This window comes from Strigops habroptila, chromosome 9, assembly GCF_004027225.2.
Source record: "Strigops habroptila isolate Jane chromosome 9, bStrHab1.2.pri, whole genome shotgun sequence".
NCBI lineage: Eukaryota > Metazoa > Chordata > Aves > Psittaciformes > Psittacidae > Strigops > Strigops habroptila.
This window is the reverse complement of record NC_044285.2, coordinates 6,760,107-6,779,573: the sequence shown is the minus strand read 5'-3', so window position 1 is coordinate 6,779,573 and position 19,467 is coordinate 6,760,107. Positions and strand designations below refer to the sequence as shown.

At 43.7% G+C, this 19,467-nt stretch overlaps 1 protein-coding gene across 1 annotated transcript in view; it reads left to right on the top strand.

Moving 5' to 3' along the window:
* SLCO3A1 (solute carrier organic anion transporter family member 3A1) overlaps window positions 1-19,467 on the top strand; it is a 143,748-nt gene that overhangs the window by 22,374 nt on the left and 101,907 nt on the right. Inside the window, exon 2 of the mRNA XM_030497633.1 lies at window positions 2,726-3,191. Coding sequence (XP_030353493.1) covers window positions 2,726-3,191 — 466 coding nt within the window. The remainder of the gene's footprint in view (window positions 1-2,725; window positions 3,192-19,467) is intronic.

Here is a 19,467-nt window from a genome sequence, read left to right as displayed (position 1 = left end):
TAAATTACTCCATCACAAATTAATTTTGCTGTCTGTACCTGTCTCATTAATATTTGGCTCTCAATGCCTCAGTTTACACAGCTGTAATGAGTAATTATGAGTTTCCTATCTAGGTACAGCTCAAAAATGAGCACCATAGACATGATTTTGCATGCTCACAGTGTTACAGTCATCTTGGAGAGATTCGCCAAAATTCTGTTTGTGGGACCTCAACTGTAGCCAAGTTCCTCTAGGGACGTGCTGGCGGAGGTGGCATGAAGGAGGGCTCCCATGGCAGGGGCTTTGCATGGCTTAGTTTGTTGGTGTTTGCTGTGTGAAGTCTGGAGTCCTACCAGTGTGACTGCACCAGCCCCAGTAGATCACCCCTTGCAATAAAACCAGTCTTGGGTGGTGGGTGATAAAAGTAGCTCTGTTGCATGAGTGCCTGGCAAGGCTGTCTGGGGCAATGGGATGTTGTCCCTCCACCTTGGTGTGCCTTGCTTTGAAAATACCAACATAGATAGGGTTTTCTAGGAGTGTCTGTCCCATCTGCTCAGCTCCATTGCCCTGGCTCCCATGGGGAGGGTTCCATAGGGTTGGGAACAGCGATGTCATTGTTAGATGTGTGCTTAAGCACTGCTCGCCCAGCAGCGTGGCCAAGGTCTCTGGAGCAGGGACAGGCTGTGCTGTGCCCTTGCACAAGAGGACATTGTTTCCCTGGTGAATCACAGAGCTGTTTCATCCCAACGGGTACCTGCACCCGGTGTTCAGATGAAGTGGTGATCTCCTCTCCCTCTGACCTCACCTTCACTTGGCTTTGGTGTGGGGAAAAAGTTACTGCTATTGAATTGCCTTCAGTCATAGGGTTTGATTTTTACTTTTGGGATATTTTTTCCTCACTTTGCTCAGTTCTTGGCTCTTTAGTGGGGGAGGATTGCAGTGGTAGTGTAAAATAAGAACTGCCTGGATGAGCTAAAGGCTGAATTTTCAGAAATCATTAAACCAGTCCGGTTTTGGAGGTCTGACTTGGACACTTCTCAGGGTCACATGTGGGAGCTTTTGCATATACAAAGCAGCAGAAGTGGGTTGTTTCCAGTTTTCCACTGTGTTGCCAATGGGGCTGTCTTTGTCCAGCAGTGCCCTGGTGTACCCTAACAGAGGTTAACTGCCCCCGGAAAAGAGCTGCTGTCAGAATACTTTAAAGTCGGTCAGACTGGCTCCTGCTTTGTGAGGTTTATCAGCAGAGATTTTCAGTGCCTCCAGTGGGAGGCTATTTTTATTCTACCCAGGGGCTACCTTCTGCTCTGAGGTCTTTATCACTCCTCTTTTTTTGTAGAGAAACCTGCCTGTTTTAGGATAACCTTAAATATCTTCATCTTTCGCAGTGTGAAAAACAAGATAGTCTTTTATCCAAGGTAAAAGTTTTTGGCATTTCTGTGGCATGTTCAAGGTTTCTTTTGTGTGGATTTTTTTTTTCCCTTTTTTTTTTTTCCTCCCTGTATAAGGGCGACAGTGCTATAGACATAAGAACATGCTGAGTTTTCTCCCTTGAGCAGGGATGACAGCAAGTGAGGTACGTAATATTCCATCTTCATACTCTGATCAGTGCTATGATTGTTGCAGAAAACCCACGTTGTGTTTCATTGCACCATGTAACCAAGACTGGAAGAGCTCTCACGAGATAATCTGGTTCATTTTCCTGCCCTATGGCAAGACCAATGATACCTGTGTATTTCCTGACAGATGCTGGTCTATGCTCTTTTAAAGACCTCTGCAACCTCTCTGGGCAGCATGTTCCAGTGCTTCACAATCCTTACCAGTAAAAGTCTGATTTCTCCCCACCTTGTATTTAACCTGAATCATCTCTGCTGCAGTTTAAACCTGCCATTTCTTGTCTTGCCCCTTTCAAATTCAAAGAACAGGTCATTCCTTTTTGCAGCAATAGTAAATATTTGAAGACTATTCATGTGCTCCTCTCTTCTTAGTGTTAAATAACTACTATTTGTTAAATCTTCCCTTCTTCGCAGTGGATTTAAATCTTCTATGTAAACCTTAATTGGCCTGTCTTCTCAAAAATACTATGTGATGATCCCAGTCATTAACTAATCCACAAACAGTTTAAACCCTTTGATCAGCATTTTATTTATATACTTTAATAGAAGCCTTCCGTGCTGGCCAAATTGCCTATTTGTGCATTACTGTCTCTGACTTGATGGTCTTGTGCTGGTGCGTGAGCCAAGTACCTGCAAGGTTTTCTGCTGCTTGCTAACTGCCGTTCATTCTAAGGGAACAAGAGAAAGGTTGGTTGCCCAGCATGATGTGAGGCTTGGTGTGGTTTGTGCCGTGTGTTGGTTTTGTGGGACAGCATTTGCAACGTGAAGACTGTGCATTCAAACAGAAAGCGAGTGCAAAGAGAGGCTGACCAATCATGGGTTCATGGATGTCTGCAGGCATCCCAAATATACATTGATGTGCGCAGGAATTTGGAAGTGAACATGTGCTCAGACAGGTGGTAGGCTGTGAAATGTCACTTGGTATTAGGACCTTCTGATGTGGCTGTATTTGAATAGTCAGACCATGCTTGGAGGTCAGCTACTGCTGTAGTGTGATTTGCATGTCCTTGATGTGTATGGTTTTGGCTCCAAGGGAAAGTCAAGGAAACTTATGATTTAGCAGGGCATATGGGAAGGACAGCAGGCAGGTCGTGTTCCCTTTCAGTAATTTTCTCTGGATTTCTCTGTTGTAGGTGAGTGTTTTAACCACCTTGGAGCGGCGATTCAACCTTCAGAGTGCTGATGTGGGCGTCATTGCCAGCAGCTTCGAGATTGGCAACTTGGCCCTCATCCTCTTCGTGAGCTACTTCGGAGCCCGAGGACATCGGCCACGCTTGATAGGATGTGGAGGGATAGTCATGGCCTTGGGTGCCCTCCTTTCTGCATTGCCTGAATTTCTGACCCACCAGTATGAATATGAATCAGGAGAAATACGCTGGGGGGCTGAAGGGAGGGATGTATGTGCTGCCAATGGGTCCACCAGTGATGAGGGACCAGACCCGGACCTTATCTGCAGGAATAGGACTGCTACCAACATGATGTACTTGCTGCTCATTGGAGCACAGGTCCTCCTGGGCATTGGTGCTACCCCTGTCCAGCCCCTGGGAGTTTCCTACATTGATGACCACGTGAGGCGGAAAGATTCCTCCCTGTACATAGGTAAGGCTCTCTGGACTTCTTCTCACTGAAGGCTTTCCTTATGGGCTGGCATCTCGCTCTTGTTATCTGTTTGATGCCAGTGGAAGGGATGCCTCAAGGCCTCTTCTCCATGTTCTGCTATGCTTGTGAAGGTAACTTGGCATGGGTCTTTACACCAAGCTGTTGTAAGCAGCAGGGAAACACAGCAGTATTTGCTTGTATTGTAGCAACGATAAAGGTTGACAGCCACGGTGATTATTACCGGATGACTAGAAAGATGCTTACTCCTTCTATTGCGTTCACCCAGATTGCTTTAAATTCTGTTATTGGTGGCTTATGGTTGAGTTTTATCTGAAGAATTTCCAAGTGGCATATGTGATGATGATTCTTTCCCCCCAAGGTAACCTAGTTTCCTTCCTGTTCAAAGTATTTGTCTCTGAGTAATCATTGCAGTATAAGGAGACTGAGAGGAGACGTGTCTTGTCACTGTGACCATCACATTTTAGCAAGGAAGGGTCTGTTATAGAGTAGGTGCTGTGACCCAGCCTGCTGTGGCAGAACCCCAGATAATGTGATCCCTGTAACGGAATGGGATGCGGAAGCTGGTAAGGCCTATTTTGAGATACAGTAAGCCTGAAGTAGAACTTAGGATTCTGGTGATCATGTTGCAAAGTCCTTCCAGATGGTGAAGAGATGAAATTTAGCTTCAGCTACTCAATGAAACTCTATTACTGGAGTAAAGTGCTTTTGGGTTTCAGCAGTAGTACCCTCTCCAGCAGGTTTGAAGAGGACATTGTGGTGAAGTTGTTCTCTGAAAAAGCTTACCAGCTTGGTTCATTCTTCTTTCTGCAGGACTTGTCACTAGATAGGTGGCTTCAATGCAGTAAATCAGTGTGTGCTGCCATTACTGTGATCCTTCTGCACTTGTGTGTTACTTTCTAGTAACCAAAACTCTGTGCACTTGTCCCATCATCCCTGTCTTGACGTGGCTTTCAACTGAACGGATGATCCTGTTACTGGTTATTCTTTATTCCAAAGATATTTTTATCAAGTTCCCAAGCCTAACTGAACGTAGCTGGAGTATGACCATAAACAGCAAAAATGGACAGTCCCACTGACTTTCTGAATGGTGTTTGGCATCTTGGGATAGCACGGAGGCCTGTTGGAAAGACTATATAACAACCTATGGCATTCCTGGATGTAGTGCTACTTTGCTTGAAGAGGTTCTTCTGCATATTCAAAGTGTGTCCATGTTTCCTGTAACCGACCATAAATTCATAGTATTTCAGTGTTTAGCTTTGTCATTAGGGACCCTAATTATCCCTGGATCATTATTCATCTTCACTTGGTTCTGTAAGTGCTTGTGAAGGATCCACTGGATGAAGCAGGATAATATATAAAATACAAGATACTGTACAACCCAAAGGTGAATAATGAGACTAAATTCACTGGAGTAACTTTGCCAACACCATAAATGATGAGCTGGAATTAAGAGTGATTCTAAGATTATCTATTATAAATAGCTATATAGAGAAGCAGCAACTTCTTTCAGTCTGTTCCTGGGCATTTTTTAAGCAATGCTTCATGTCTGAGAACAGGATTGAAGAGGGTACATGAGAGGAGGATTAGGAAGAGTGATTCTTTTTGCTCCTGAGATACATTCATCTTGTATGCTAAAATAACTTCTTTAAAGTTGGCAGTTCAACTGTAGCTGGGAAAGTACTGCCAGAAAATGATTTCTGATTACTATATGCTGCTTCATTATTTCTCCTTCAGACATATGCTTCTACCCATGTTCCTTTTACATGCAGAGTTAAAAAAAAACACCAAGCAATTATGGGTTGTTTGCTTTACTGGCTTTAGCTATGGAAATCATAATTTCTACATATGGATTATGGGTCGCATGTGTAGGCATACTCAACCAATCAGCCATACCAACAGTGAAGTTCAATATCTGCCTTGTCCCAGCCTATCCACACAAGTAGGTTTACAGATATGGGATGATTATTTCTTACATCAACCTGCAATCAGTTTGCCTAGTAAAAAGGAAAAGCTAACAGGCAAAAAACTAGAGGAGAAAAATCTCTTCTGTGAATGAATTTATATAGAAAAGAAGCTGGTGGAAATGTACGTGTCTCCTAAGGTTTCTGAGTACTTGAGAGGAGGACAGATTCCTCAGTTTAAAATGTTGTTTGAGAATTACTTATTCAGATTTGTCTTTAACTGATTATTTTTGTTCATGTCATGAATGCAATTTTCAGTGGCCTTAGCAGAAAGCTGGCTGAGCAGCTTACCCACTTCATTCTTCTCTGTTTTGCAGAGGAAATAACTGCAGAGTGTATACTGTCACCGAGCTATATTTATATCAGTTTGCTTTCTCATAATAGCATGCTCACTCAGTAGGGGCTTCACTGTGTAACCGGATAAAACGTTTTTGAGTAAGTTCCCTCTGTTTAAATTGGGAGCAAATCTGGCACAGGTTGTTCTCTCAGGATAGTAACTAATTAGTAATACTGGTAATAGTCTGGCTGAACTTTCTATTGCCGCTGGCTGTGGCTGAGAAATGATCAGATTGACCAGTCGATGATGTCTTAGTATATTGCTAACGTCGAGTACGTATATGGTGCATTTGGGCTGTATTGTAGTTGAAGGGGAAGAAGCAGTCTCTCACCTGGCAGCCAAGTACTGGTAATTGTTCATCTGCTGCAGTAAAAACCCTCTTGTGTCCCAAGGCAGTGAATTAGATAGAAATAACTCTCTGCACTGAGAATTTTTTCCTTCCTTCCTTCCAAGTTTTACAAGACTTAAGTGGAGTAACTTATTATCTGATACAGTCTCTTTGCAGTGAAATGACAATATAGAAGACTCCTCTAGTTTAAAACAAAACAAAACCACCAAAAAAACCCAAACCCAAGAACACTTCCGCAAACCTTCTTCTTTCAGTATGAGCACTGGTACATGCGTGCAGAAGAATGCAGATGTGATACCATATGGAATTTAAAGTGAAACTGGTTTTAATTGCTATTGCAAGTAATAGCATTTGTGGAAAACAATGTATTTCTGGCCATGAAGTCCATCAACTCTGGCTTGTTGTGGTTTCTCTGCCATGACTGGCACATATGACATGGTGGGCGGAGCACCTCTGTTGTGCATCCCTTGAAGGCAGAGGTTGCTCAGGCTTGTGCTCTGCCAAGGAGGTGGGGATTCGTTGAGTTTCATAATTAGAGAGACAGGGTGAGATATTACAGGAAGATATCTCTGTGGCATGGGCTGCTAACATGTAGTTTCATGTTTCTTGAGCTAATAGCAGATTTTTTTTGATGCCTTCAATGTGTTGCTACCAAACTCAAACAGATTCTGTTGCTGTAGTAACTAGCCCTAGGAAAAAAGCCTGTGTTGTGGTAACCGAGGGCAAATCAAATCAAACAGATGCATGCATGGAAGTACACACCAAAGGATGTTCAAAGGAAAACGCATTTGTGCTGTAACAGAGTTAGATAGCAGGACCATGCCTGCTCATGCTAATGATGGGAAATAGGTTCTTCTCCCGTTTTGGCATCCGAGTTCCTGCTCAACAGAAAGGTCATAACATTGCCAATAACAGCCAAAAGATTAAAGCAATTTTCTTAGCTATCTGAAGTTGGGAAAAAATCTTGTGTTTTGGTGCTGGTTTGCTTGCTTCTCTCTGTTTTGGTCAGCTCATGTATTTAAGATCTGAATTCCCATCTAGAGCTTTCCAAATAAGCACGTTAATTTTACCTATGTATTTATTAGCATTTGGCATAAGTAACCCCTGAGTGGAGGAATTCCTCACTCCTGCAGACCGTGCAGGACTCATTATTGCTGTAGCTTCACTAATGTCAAAGGATTCCCTCAATTTGTGGCATCCTTTAAAGGAGGAAAAGTATGTTGAAGACTACTTACTACGCAGTTCCTTTCTCTACCTGCTAATGACTCACTTGACATTTCCCTCTTTAAGTTCATTTTCTGCTAGGTCTTGCTGAGTTCTGCTGAAATCAATGAAGGAGGAGGATCAGAGGCGTTGTGAAGCTGATATGAGGGGGGGGAACCTCATCTGACAGTGGTTGTATGGATTTGTTGCCTCTCAAATGAGCAAGAGCAAGTGTTTTCTGGTCACTGGAGTACCAACTTCGTTTTCAGCAGCGGTTTCCATGTTCAGTTAGAACCAGTGCAGTGATGTTATTAGCGGTCTCCATACATGCCTTCTGGGCTTCCTGCAGCATTTAACATTAACTGATGAAAGTTTTTGCATCTTGTATAGGCATGGTTGCCTATAGAGCAGAATGAATAGCCTCTGGGAGCCAGAACTTGATCTGGGACAATTAAGGGCTGCATTATGTAGAGGAAGTTGCTATTATTGTGTCTCCTGTTGATGAAGGAAATTGATATTGATGTTGGAGAGAGCCCTGCCAGATTGTGTGGCTCATTCAGAAGAATGCTGTGTTGATCGTTAACACATCAGAGTCTCTCTCTTAAGTTTGCTGAAGCTGTCTCAGTGTTTAACTTCATGGACACATACCCCACATGTTCATGACCCACCACTTCAGACTCCTCATTGACTTGCAGAAACTGCTGTAATGTGAAGAATGACTTCGAGGAAATCCCAGAAGGAGCAAGTTTTGAGTAAAGGAGTAAGTGATGAGCACTCCTGAGTTTTTGGCGGTGCAAGGGTGTGCCTGAGCATAGTGTGCTCAGGGGCATAGAGCTGTTCTAGACCTGCTTCATGGCAGGGTGAAGGAACAGCAAAACAAAACTCAGCACTGCTGGATGTGTCTGTTTAGCTGCTTCCATCTCATCTCCTGGGCTTCTGCCTGGCCTTTTCTGTGTATATTTTGTTTTATGATATGACTGTTCCAGCTGTTAGTGTAACAAGAGAACTTAATGCCCCGGTGAGTTCTTTCTCCATCTGCCCAGATGGGACTAACCTAGTAAGGGGGACAGGACCTGTATTGTCACTCCTGACTTTGACCTTTGCAGCAGTGTGGGGTTATTTTGCATGGAATGTGTGGAAGCACTTTTTGTTTGGTGGTGATAGTCACAGAGAAATGCTCACTGTCACTTGTGGTGCTTGCTTGCTTGCTTCAAGCACCAACTCAAGATTTGCTGCAGAGGAAGGCAAACATGCCCTAGTTGGAATCTTGCTGTCTCTAGGGATAAATTTGTCCATTTGAAAAATCACTTATGGTAGCTTACGTCAGTCAAAATGACAGCAGCCATTGTGCTTTGGAGAAGCAGTAACATTTTCTTGACTGACAAGAATTAAATCTGAGCGTTGGTATTTATGGCGGTGAGTTAATAGCAGGTTATCAGCATAAGATGCTGAAATCATCAGAGTTTGAGTCAACGTTTTGTATGTGGTAATACAAAGAAGTGGTGTTTGGTTTTCTGTTAGGAAGCTCATGTTGGTAAGCTAAGCAGTTGCTGTGAGTTTTGAAACCATTCATCTACTTTGTATCTGATACTGATGAACCCTAGTATACGCAATAAATACTAAAAATGATATTTTTTTAAAGGGAAATAGGGTTTCTGATTTTATAAACAGAAGCAAAAGTGTGTTTAATGCCATTAAAGAACAAGCCATAGAAATGGGAGAGTTGAAATCCCCATCATCAAACCAGTATTCTTGAATGTAACTTACTGTATTTTTTATATTTGAAGCTTTCAGGATTCTGTTTCCTGGGACACACCCCCCCACAATTCTGAGAAATGAGAATAGTTTGGAGCTGAAAATGCAAATCTGCAGATGTTTGGCTTTCAGGCTGGAAATCTATTCTCTTCTTTACACAGCTTGATATCTACAGCATGATAGGTTCTGTGTAAACTTAGGGAGGACGTTGTTATCCACAGAAATGCGTCGAGGTGGGCATTGTTTCTGTCCCTTCCCAATTCTCTGGAATATTTTTCTTCATTCTGGGATTTTCTTTTTTAATATCCGCCCTATCAAGAAATTCACTTGGGTTTCCAATAGCTGCTTGCTGGTTATGTCTCTAATTGCTGAAAAGTCTGAATGCATTTTGCTCAGTCTTGCCCTTTCCAAATTGCTCAAATTTCTTGAAGTTAATGTTTGAACCTACATTGCTAAATGATAACAAGTGGAATAAATGCATGTTTATAGTGTAGAGGTCATATCACTGGTCTCTTGAGGCCCTTTTTTGATGTGTATTGATTAGAAGATCTTTAGGACCCGCTTGAGAGGTCTGTAGCTTTGCCCATCTTGGCTGCTTAATCCCTTTCATTCCTCACAGCCTTTCCCACTTGTGTGCTCATTTGTGGTCTGCAAACAACATAAGTACTTTATTCACATTTGCTGTTCTTGCTGGAACACGCTTCTCTGAGCTCACCCACCTAAGGCTCTGCCAGCCTTGTGCTTTCCTTAACTCTTTTCCGCTTAAAGCCTGCGTCTACTAGGTCCTTTGTAGTGGATCTTAGCTGACTTTCTATCTATTGTGTTTCGTCTGTGTGCCCGCTTAATATCCTCAAGCTGCTTGGGGAGTTTGTCCACCTCTGTGTGGGCACACGCACTTGTGAAGCGTGAGCAGTTGTTCCAGAGAATTGCTTTTCTCCTTGCTGGTATTTGCAGTTTTATAGGTATGTAATATTTTTAGCCTAAAGACTTGATGGAATTTTGTAATCGTTTTGTTCAGTAAATGCATCCTCCTACAGGCGATTTAGAGAGCCTTTCCTTTCTGCCACAGTCTCCAAGGGATTAAGAAAGACACAGTATTAACACTGAACTAAAAGGAGTGCTGTTGCCAGCGTGAGTGCTGTGATGCCTGTTCATTACTGAAAGGTGTCTTTGCATCAGATTCACAGGGTTGTCTTCCCTGTGGACTAGCTGTGATCAGATTAAATCATGTGGCTTCATGTGGATATACTGGTAATAACTATGTTGGCCTAAGCCACTGATCCATTGATAACCTGCAGCCCTTTATAGTTATTCCCCTTTGGGAAGAGATCTGTGTTCTCATTTGCTGTGTGTCAGCGGGGCTGGCTCGGTTACACATGTCTCCTTCTATGGTGGTAGTGGTAATATCCTAGAAAATTAAATGGAAACATAAACAAGTGTGTAGGGTGTATTAGAGCAGTAACAATAATCAATTAATGAGAATAACCTTCTCCATTGCAGGCAGGAAGGCTGAGTTGTGAAAGGCAGTAGCTGAATGGATGTATTTCTTCAATTAAATGTATATATGCACAAAGTTGTAACTGCTATGGGCTCCACTATTTTACAGCAATTGCCCCAGTTACCTTAACCTTCTGCTAAAAGCTTTTTTTGTTATGAGCTGAGTAAATAAAGCTTGGGTCCAACACAAATGGCTTTGTGTGAGAGCATATTGAGGGTGGGAGCTGTTTCCATGTTACTCTGTGCTCTCTGTGTACTCTGCAGCTGATTTTTTTGGCTTAATTGGGATTTGTTGACTCAGTTGTCTTGTAAAAATCACTTCTTTTTGCAAGCATGTTGGTTTCTTTCTGTAGTGTATTTAAAACAGTCGTCAGCTGGGAGAGCCTAGTGAGGTACATCATTCCTGGGGCACTCTCTTTAAAGCAGTGCTCTTGTCATTTAAGGGGCAAATATGCACAGAACAGGACGTATTAGTCCTAAGGGTCATAAAATTGATTAATTAGATTGGGAGGTGTTGAGTTGCCCATGTCAAGGGCTGAAGGCTGTATTGTACCTCCTAGATGGTGCAAGTCAGAGCAAGCTGATGCGTCTTTGCCCTTCTGGGGATTTGACTGAGACTCCCCAACTCATTGCACATAAGGAACTTCCAGATGTTTTGGTCCCAGTTTATGGGCTGGCATTGAGGACACTTGGAGTTGTGTTTAACATGTACCTTCCCATGGTGGGACAAGGCACAGGATCTGCCCCTTTGCCAGCACAAATCAGGGCACTGGCCTCAAAGCAGTGGTAGAAGTCTTGTTGCCTGATACTGAGGCTTGTGTTGTCCTCTTCTCCTTTGGGATGGAGGATATTTTAGGACTTGTCAGAAATGATTATCCCACTCATCCTCAACCAAGGGAGCAAGAGACAGCTTTCATGAATTTTGCTGTTCTACTGGTTTTGTTTTGCTGTTTGTACCCTTGCAACAAAGGGCAGTGACCTGAAATAGCGTTGAAAGGTAATCACTGCCTTAAAGTTGCAAATAGTTACTGCTTTATTGTATATCCTGATACGCACATCCCACCCGGTGCCAGCAGGATTCAGGCCCCTGTCTGGGGTCTTGGTGATGTCTGCCACATTGTGAGCTGCAGGGAAAGCTGCCACACACTTCCCCACCTGTATATATGAGTATATAGGAGAATACAAAACTCTTTCACAAAAGCTCACTCTTTCACAGCTGCCTCTTCTGTTGCTGGTGAGGTGCTCAACCAACTCTTTTTGCCTTTTGGAGAGGTTGCTTGCCACAGTTTCGAGCTGGATGCTGGGTCTGCCAATGCTCACACCCTTTGGGTGCCAGATAGGTGCTATTTGAGTAACCCCCTAAAAGTGTTTGTCTTTGCCAAGTCCCAAGCAGTGCCATGGCACAAACATATGGGTCTGTTGACACACTGGGTCAGGCAGTGCTGAGCTGCCAAAGCTGACGTTGTGTTTTTATCATGATAGCTTTGCCATGTGGCTACGTGCAGGTCACTCCTCAGCATAGCACCTGTAAGAGCAGTGCTCCTTCATAGCTGTGGGGAACTGGGCTGGAAGAGGTTTATCCAGAGGCTGTGAGGGACCTCAAGGAGTGATGGCAGATCAACCCCTGGATGAGGCTTTCCTCCAGGCTATGTGTGTAACTGTCATCAGATGTCCAACAGGTGCCTGACCAATGTGACAGGGTTAGTGTATGAACCTGAGTCATTAAAAATTAATGGTTTTAACACCAGAGGAACAGCTGTGACATGAATAAAGCTGTGAGATGGCCCAGGAGTACCTGTTTGAGGCCTAAGGCAGAGCTGCTGTGGACACATCAGTGCAGTCTTGATAACTACAAGTGTCTGATTACCCCTGACGGACCAGCCTGGAGGAAAAAGTGCGGCCACACATGATGGGCACCTTGCAAAACAAACCTAAAATTGCTTCTTGGTCACCTTATAAGTCATTAGAATAGCCAGTGGAGCAGGAGCCCTTCCTGGTGTGGTTCATGGGGTCAGTGACAACCTAAAACTTCTCATCTGGCAGACATGTCACCAGGGGCCTGGTGCTGGTATGTAACCTATTGAAGATCTACCTGCTGATTTTGGAGCCCTGTCTGCTCTGCTGACAAGGCTGCTGCTGTGCTGGTGGCAAGGTGTTTCCCCATTAACCTGTCATTTCACTGGTGTTAGTCTGCTGCGTCTTCCAAACCAGCTCTGCTGCCAGAAGAATGCTGAGTACAGGACCTTAAGTGAGCTTCAGAAGGAAACTGGCCATGAACTGCACCTCGGAAGCTCTGCCAGAAAAGGCACAGGGCAAAAATGATGTTCCTACTTCGCGTGTGGGGTTCGGTTCACCCTGGGCATGAATGTACGGCTTTTTGACCTCTTTTTTTCATGTAGGCAGCATGGAGGCAACATGCAAGGCTGTGGAAGGGATGAGCTTTTTGCACTGTGGGTAGATCCCCTTCAACCCCAGCTAGTGTGGCTCTGGCAGCCACAAGCATCCAGAGCATGGCTGGGGAGCACCATAAACCACTTGGGATGTGCAGGCTGGTGTGGGGAAGGGGAGGCTGGGAATGGCCACACTGACAGCTTAGGACTGCAGAAAGCCTGTGCTTGGTTGGTCTGGGGTTACTCAGCCAGGAGCTTTCCCCATAGCTTTGGGCAAATCCTTCTGATCTTGCCTTCTCAAAGTTGGGGGCTTGGTCCCTAAATTGCTCCTTCAAACTTTGTTGCTTTGAAAGCACTTGGGAGAGTCTTTTTTTCAGCTTTCTTTTTGCCAAGGTACAGTCATTTCATTAACTGTGCTGCTAATGAGGTATTTTGCTTTTCTTTAGGAGGAGGCCTGCTCTCACTAAGCCCTCTTTTGATTGCAATAATAGGGATTTTGTCTGGAGGAGGCTATCCAAATTTGGCCCTTTATTAACCAATTAAAATGTGAGGATTTAAATAGGTTCTTGGGTGGATGTGAACAACATGTCATGTTGCTCTTTTGACTTAATACCTCAGAGCAGTTCACTGCAGCTAAACAAGACTTCATTACAAGGTGCGGGATCTGGCTAAAGGCAGCAGATCAAAGCCATAGTGGAAATCAAGAGTTCAAACAGGTAGAAGAGCAAGATGTGCTGTGCACCAATTCTTTATTTGCTGTCTCCTGCTGCTTACCTCCTGTTTTCCCTGTGGTTTTCTGTACATTCCTATCCTCAATGTTGGGCAAACCATTCCTGCTATAACTGTTTGTACAAGAGAGTGATTTTGCTTATTAAAGTTGGAAAGAAATAATATTAAAGGGAAAAAAATAGACAACTGAGACAACTTTGTTGTATTAGTCATTGCTGCAGAGACCAATTACCCTTGTGATAAAAGACCACCTGTATGTTGTTAGCCATCAGCTAACGACATAAGGATGTCCTAATTCAATCAGACCAATCATCAAAAGAATAATACTTGTTAGAGAAAGCTTTCCCCCTGCAGATTCATAAACTGTGCACTGGGGGGACTGAAAGAGGTAGTGGCATGCAAGGCCATGCTGCTAAGGTGTCTTGAGCATTGAGTAATGCTTTGCTGTGCTCAGCTGTGTGTTGTCCTTTAGCTTTCTGTTCATTTTGGTCACTTGTTGGTTTTGCTATCTAGGAGAGGTGTGTGCGTTTGTGTGTGTTCAATATTCCCTCTCTCCATTTCACATAAAAACACATTTTGTTTTATGTCAATGCCTATCTTCATTTATGTCCTCTGTAAAAGCATGCTGTTCTGGTACTGGTGATAGACAAGCACTCTGTGTTCTAACTTGTGCAAGCAGCAGTGTTTCGGGAAACTAAACTACTTGCAGTAGTTCCATGTAAGCTGTGAAGAGTTTCCCACAGGTGCCAGAGGGTAAGAGGTTTGTAGGGAGAGATAACACCTTCTCTTTGATCAGTTGAGTCAGCTGGAAAACATGTATGTTCATGCTTGGTGGGTCTTGTTCTGGCTCATGACTGCTCACACTTAAGGATTTACTTTTTATTTCCCAGCTGCCCTCTGATCTGGTAAAATACACTTCTTGTCTCTCTAAACCTTGCTTCCCTTCCTGTGTTGGTGAGAATTGCATATCAAACAGAAACCCCTTCTCTTCTGTAGTTGCCTAGCACATGTCATTAGGTGCTTACCATCCTGGAGGTACTTGATTTATAAGGAGTAGTAAAACTCTAGTTAAGCATGGGTTAAACAAATACACTTACTCCAGCAATGTCTTCAGGGTTATAAAACAATTTAGCAGGAGGGTGAGAATAGACCCCAGGAATTCTGACTCCAGCGCCCTGCAATTGCTCTGAGACCTAAAACATTTAATTGCATTCCTGTAAAGCAATGTATCTTCCATGGGTGCAGGCATTCCTTCCTTTTTAGTGCCAGAGGAGTTAATGGTCCTAGCTTCTTGTCTGTTAGCACTACCCTGCTCCACCTCTGCAAACTATGTTTAATATGTCTCCAAGAGTTGGATGATTAAACTGAGACCAACACCGTCTGCGCAGTGGTCAGTGAGGTGCAAGAAGCAGGTTGAGGACACTCAGACTCCACGCTGCTCCATAACTCGCTTCCAGGAGCCACCAGCACAGGGGACATGTGCCTTGGGCTTGTCCAGTTGCTTTTGAAGTTTGCCTATGCTTATGGCCAGAAATGTGAGTGAATTCCAGAGTTCCCTGTGGCTTTTCTCATCTCCTAGTTAGGTTGTGCATTTTTCTTCCCAAGCCTGTTACTTTCTTGCCTGGATGCTTAGGATTTTGGCTTTAAGGTGATGAAGGTGCTGAAGCAGGCATGAAACTCTTCTCCTGGCGGGAAGATAACTTATGAATATCTTATGTTATTCATAAGATATCTTTTTATATCTTAAAAGAAGTGGCATCTGCCTGTCAAATATCTTGCTGCTGCCAGAGGTAGCAGTCATGCCATCATTCTGGCCTTGCCACATCCTACCGCTGGTAGGAGTGCTCTGGTAATTCCTTGGGCTGGTGAGAAGGTGCACTGGGATGGGGGGCATAAGGCACGGGTTGGTGCAGCTGGCAAAGATTATGGCAGGCCATTTCTTTAGGTGAAAAATGTGATCTTAAATGGGTTTTGCCAATGCTAAAAGACCTGTTGAAGTGAAAATTTCAGCTGAACAGCAGAAGCGGAAATGAAGCTGTGCTGCTCTCCAGTGTTACAGTATAAAATGCTCCCATGTGTCCCTCCTTGAGTTCGTCTCACATTCTGCACCCCCCAAAGCCGTAGTAAAGTGGTGACTAAAGCAGCTCGAGCAAAGCTTTCTGAATAAATTAGTGTTGCTGTCCTGTGGCATTCCGAGTCTGAGTAAACAGATGAGACTGACTCTGCTTTAAAATCAGCAAGTTTGGGCTTTATTAGCCCTGGAGGGGCAGTAAATTCTAGAGCGGAGCCAGAGGAGCAGAGGGAGGAAGCAGCAAGCAAGGAGGTGTAGCACTGGATAAGGATATGCTTGAGAAAGTCCTTGCTGCTTACTGCAGCCCAGGAAGGCAATTTGAAATTGAATCTACAGTGCACTAGGGAGCTGTTGGAGGTGACTTAAGAAGGGGTAAGGATTTGGGAAATCTCTATGAGCAAAGGCTGCATTCAGCAAAGGCAAGAATACGGGAAGGGTGAGGTGGAATGTAGAGGTGAGCAAAGCATACTAAGGCTGGGGGGGCAGGTATGGAAGCAACTAGACTTAAGATGGGAGCTAAGCAGATGTAGGAGAAACATGGTAAGGGCCGTCTCCATTAAGTCTACGGAAGTGTGGATCCTCACATTAAAAGGCTTTTTGATTTCTATTTCTAAAGTTCAGACTCTTTATTTTAATCGATAACCATGGGAATTAGGTGACTAGATGGAATCTAGGGTTAAATGTTGCCTTTCTGGATCACAACTGTTGGCCAATTCTGTGTGTCTCCTCCTGGGCCATGGGACGCACGTGGTCTCTGTGTTCTTGCAAAGCAAGCTGGTTTTGTGAATAAACAGTGTGTTTTGATGGTGGGTGTGGTGGTGTCGGGAGGGGAAGTGAGTGTGCTAGGAGCCTTGTTCCCAAAGAGATCCTAGTGTTTACTGAAGATGGTAATTACTGCCTCCAACCCATCGTTATTCGTCTTCTGCCCGTAGCACTGTGATCAAAGGTGCTGATAACACTTGCATGGAGTAAAATACTAGTAAGAAATAAAGATGCTCTGGAATTTCAGGAGTACTATTACTTGGTTTAGTTTTTGGCTGGCATTTTTTGGAGGGATTTTTGAGGTTGGTGATGGCAAAGGAAGGAAATGCTTTTGGTTTTTGGTTTTGTTTTTTCAGTGCCCCATATGGCTGTTTTATTAACTGGAAAGCCTCCAACTGTGAATTGGATGATGTTACACAGCTACAGAGCAAAACTGATTCCCAGCCGTGTGGCCGAGAATCCTTGCACCTCTAAGCATGAGCCATACCCCCCATCTAGGGTTAGGGAGAAAAAGAAAAGCTTCATTTGCGCTGTTCTGCTGACCCAAGGCAAACGTTGTTTTCCGTGCTGGGGATGTTGAGCTTTTCAAACAACATGTGAACCTTGAACAAATTAGCTGTCAGCAGCTCATCAAAAAGCACCTCCGTTTGAGCTGAGGCTTTGGGAATGACAGGTACAGCAAACCCACAAGTTTGAGGTTTTTAACAGTTTGCAGTGTGTTTATCCACCACAAGTTGGTAGTAGGATGGCTATACTTCCACATTCTTCCCTGCTTGTATGAGTGGGATATTCTACCACAATATGAAAGAACACATTGCAAACCAGACTTCTGCAGCAGTGATTTGCATTGTGTGTTATCCAGGTGCTTTCCAAGCATTGACTCTTTGATTCCTGCCCGAGGAGCATTTCTTCACGTTTTCTACTGGATTTCTGTCCCATCTCCCTTTAGATTTAAGGTCTTGCTTCATTGTCAGCTTTGAGTGTAAAAATGGGATTTGATGTTTAGGAGTGGACCTTTCTTATTTCACATCCTGGAAGCTGCACATCTAGTGCTGCTCCCCACATCCTTCAGTGCTGAATCCAGCTGCTGCACAGTGGAGTCCATGCTAGCACAGTCACAAGCTAAAGTTCACCAGATGATTCATTGTTTTTCCTGTCAGCTTCTCTCTGGAGCTCTGCTAGGTAGCATAGAACTGCTGTCTGCTTGCCAAGGGTGATTTTGAGGACAGAATGGGCTGGTGAAAGTTGCTCAGTGGATAGGCAGAGCTCCCTTCTGCACCTCCTGTTCTTTGTAACCTCTGGCCCTCCATGGGAAGGAGTGGAAGAGCAGCAGAAGGTCCAGTATTGACTATTGTGGCTTATTGCCTCCAACCCAGGTTAAAGGCTTCTTGATTGCAACCTGCCTATGTAGCACAGAGTGGCTTCAATTGCCTGAAGGGCCTTCTCCTTCCGTGCTGGTCACAAACATGTGGTTTGGTAGAGACCATGTGTAATGACTGTTGATGCCCTAGGCTATGTTACCGCCTGTGAATCAATATCCTTTTTCAGCCACTTGTGTTCGTAACTATTGTGTTATGGTTGATGAAAAGGGAGATTCTAAGGTAACACTTAACCTGTTGTCATTCAATAGATCCCTCTGTGCAGCTGGAGGATGGATGTGCCACCTTCTTTACTGGAGAAGAAGTCCAAATCTAACCTCAGGTGTCTGCATGGAGGGTCAGTGTGGTCATGTCTTCCTCTCATCTTGAAAGAGACCTTGTCCTGTATCAGACATATAGGAAACAGCTTAGTGTTACGGTTTAGCACCAAGTTTGTGCTTCTTGTGTCTACTTCTGCTCTTCCTTAATGAGGCTTTTGGGGTTTGATTACAGTTACCATCTAACTTCAAGTCCCTGGTGTCCTTGGGTTCACAGTAGTCGAGGGAGAGACTGGCTGCTCTGCAGAAGCTAAGCCGAGGGACTTAAGGCTCATCTCTGGAGATGCTGCTCTCCAGGAACGGCTCTTGCATCTAAGGATGCTGTCATCTACCCAAGCCTCTGGCTTTGATGTTGAAGGTAGGTGGTTAGAGTATCCCCTTTACACACACACACTTCAAACACAGATTGTGCAGGATTACCGCTGGATAAAAGCCAAATCCCAGGCAGTAGAGACTGTTTAATCACAATCCTCTGTCTCTACTGGATTAATGTAATTAATGTAAGCCCTTTTGGATGGGCGACCTGTTATTTGTCTGGCGCAGCTCTTCATTTGTGCAGTGCTGTGTATATACCCAGGATCCTCTGAAAATGATGATGAAGGTCTAATCCCACTTGCATACAACTGGTGGCCAAGTAAATTTCCATTTACAGACAACTAGTTTACTGCTCCCTTCAGGGGGAGTTGTAGACTATTTAAAAAGAAAAAACATAATAATTAAAAAAAATTCAGAATGCCCAAGGTTAAATCAGAATTATCATTTCCCAGGTTACTTCAAGGGAAATTAAAATAGGAATTTCTTATTTTTAATGTCATCTCTCTAGAGAGCAAAAGAAAAGTTATTAATAAACTGAAGGTTCATCAGTGCATTATGGCCCTGGCTCATTTCAAGGGTGATGTAGAGCTTAATGTGCAGTGGAGATGTTAGTGATAATGTCCTTGCATGCCCAGCCTGAGCACATGGGGCAGGAGCTGTGCCTTTGTCTTCTGCCGTTTGTGGCATCTGGAATCGTGGCAAGGAGAGAAAAAGTGTTTCCCGGACCTGTGACATCCCATGGGCCCCAAATCTCACTGGCTGAGTTCCTCCCTTATGTTTCTCTGCATTTCTTATGCAGCTGGATGTGATGTAACCCTCAATAGGATACGCTGGCTCCCTTTTCTTTCCACTGTTTCAGGGTATTCTACCAGCAAATTGGAGAGAGTTTATTTGAGAAAGAAAGAGATAACAAACAATAAACAACCCAAACAAATCAACAATAAAAGAACCCTTGCAAAAAAATGAATGTAACAAGTCAAATGCTTCACTTGAATATTAATTTCTGAAGAGAGTGATGCATTAAACAGGCTTTTTGTTTAGCAGAAGTACTGTCAGTATTTCATTTTTTTTAAATGAAAACCATCTTCCACTTTCATTTTTCCATGTTTTAACTGTAACCTTTTATATTTGACAAAATCACATCAATTTCATAAGGAGTAAAATCAGCTTTCATCAGTTCTGGTGGATTG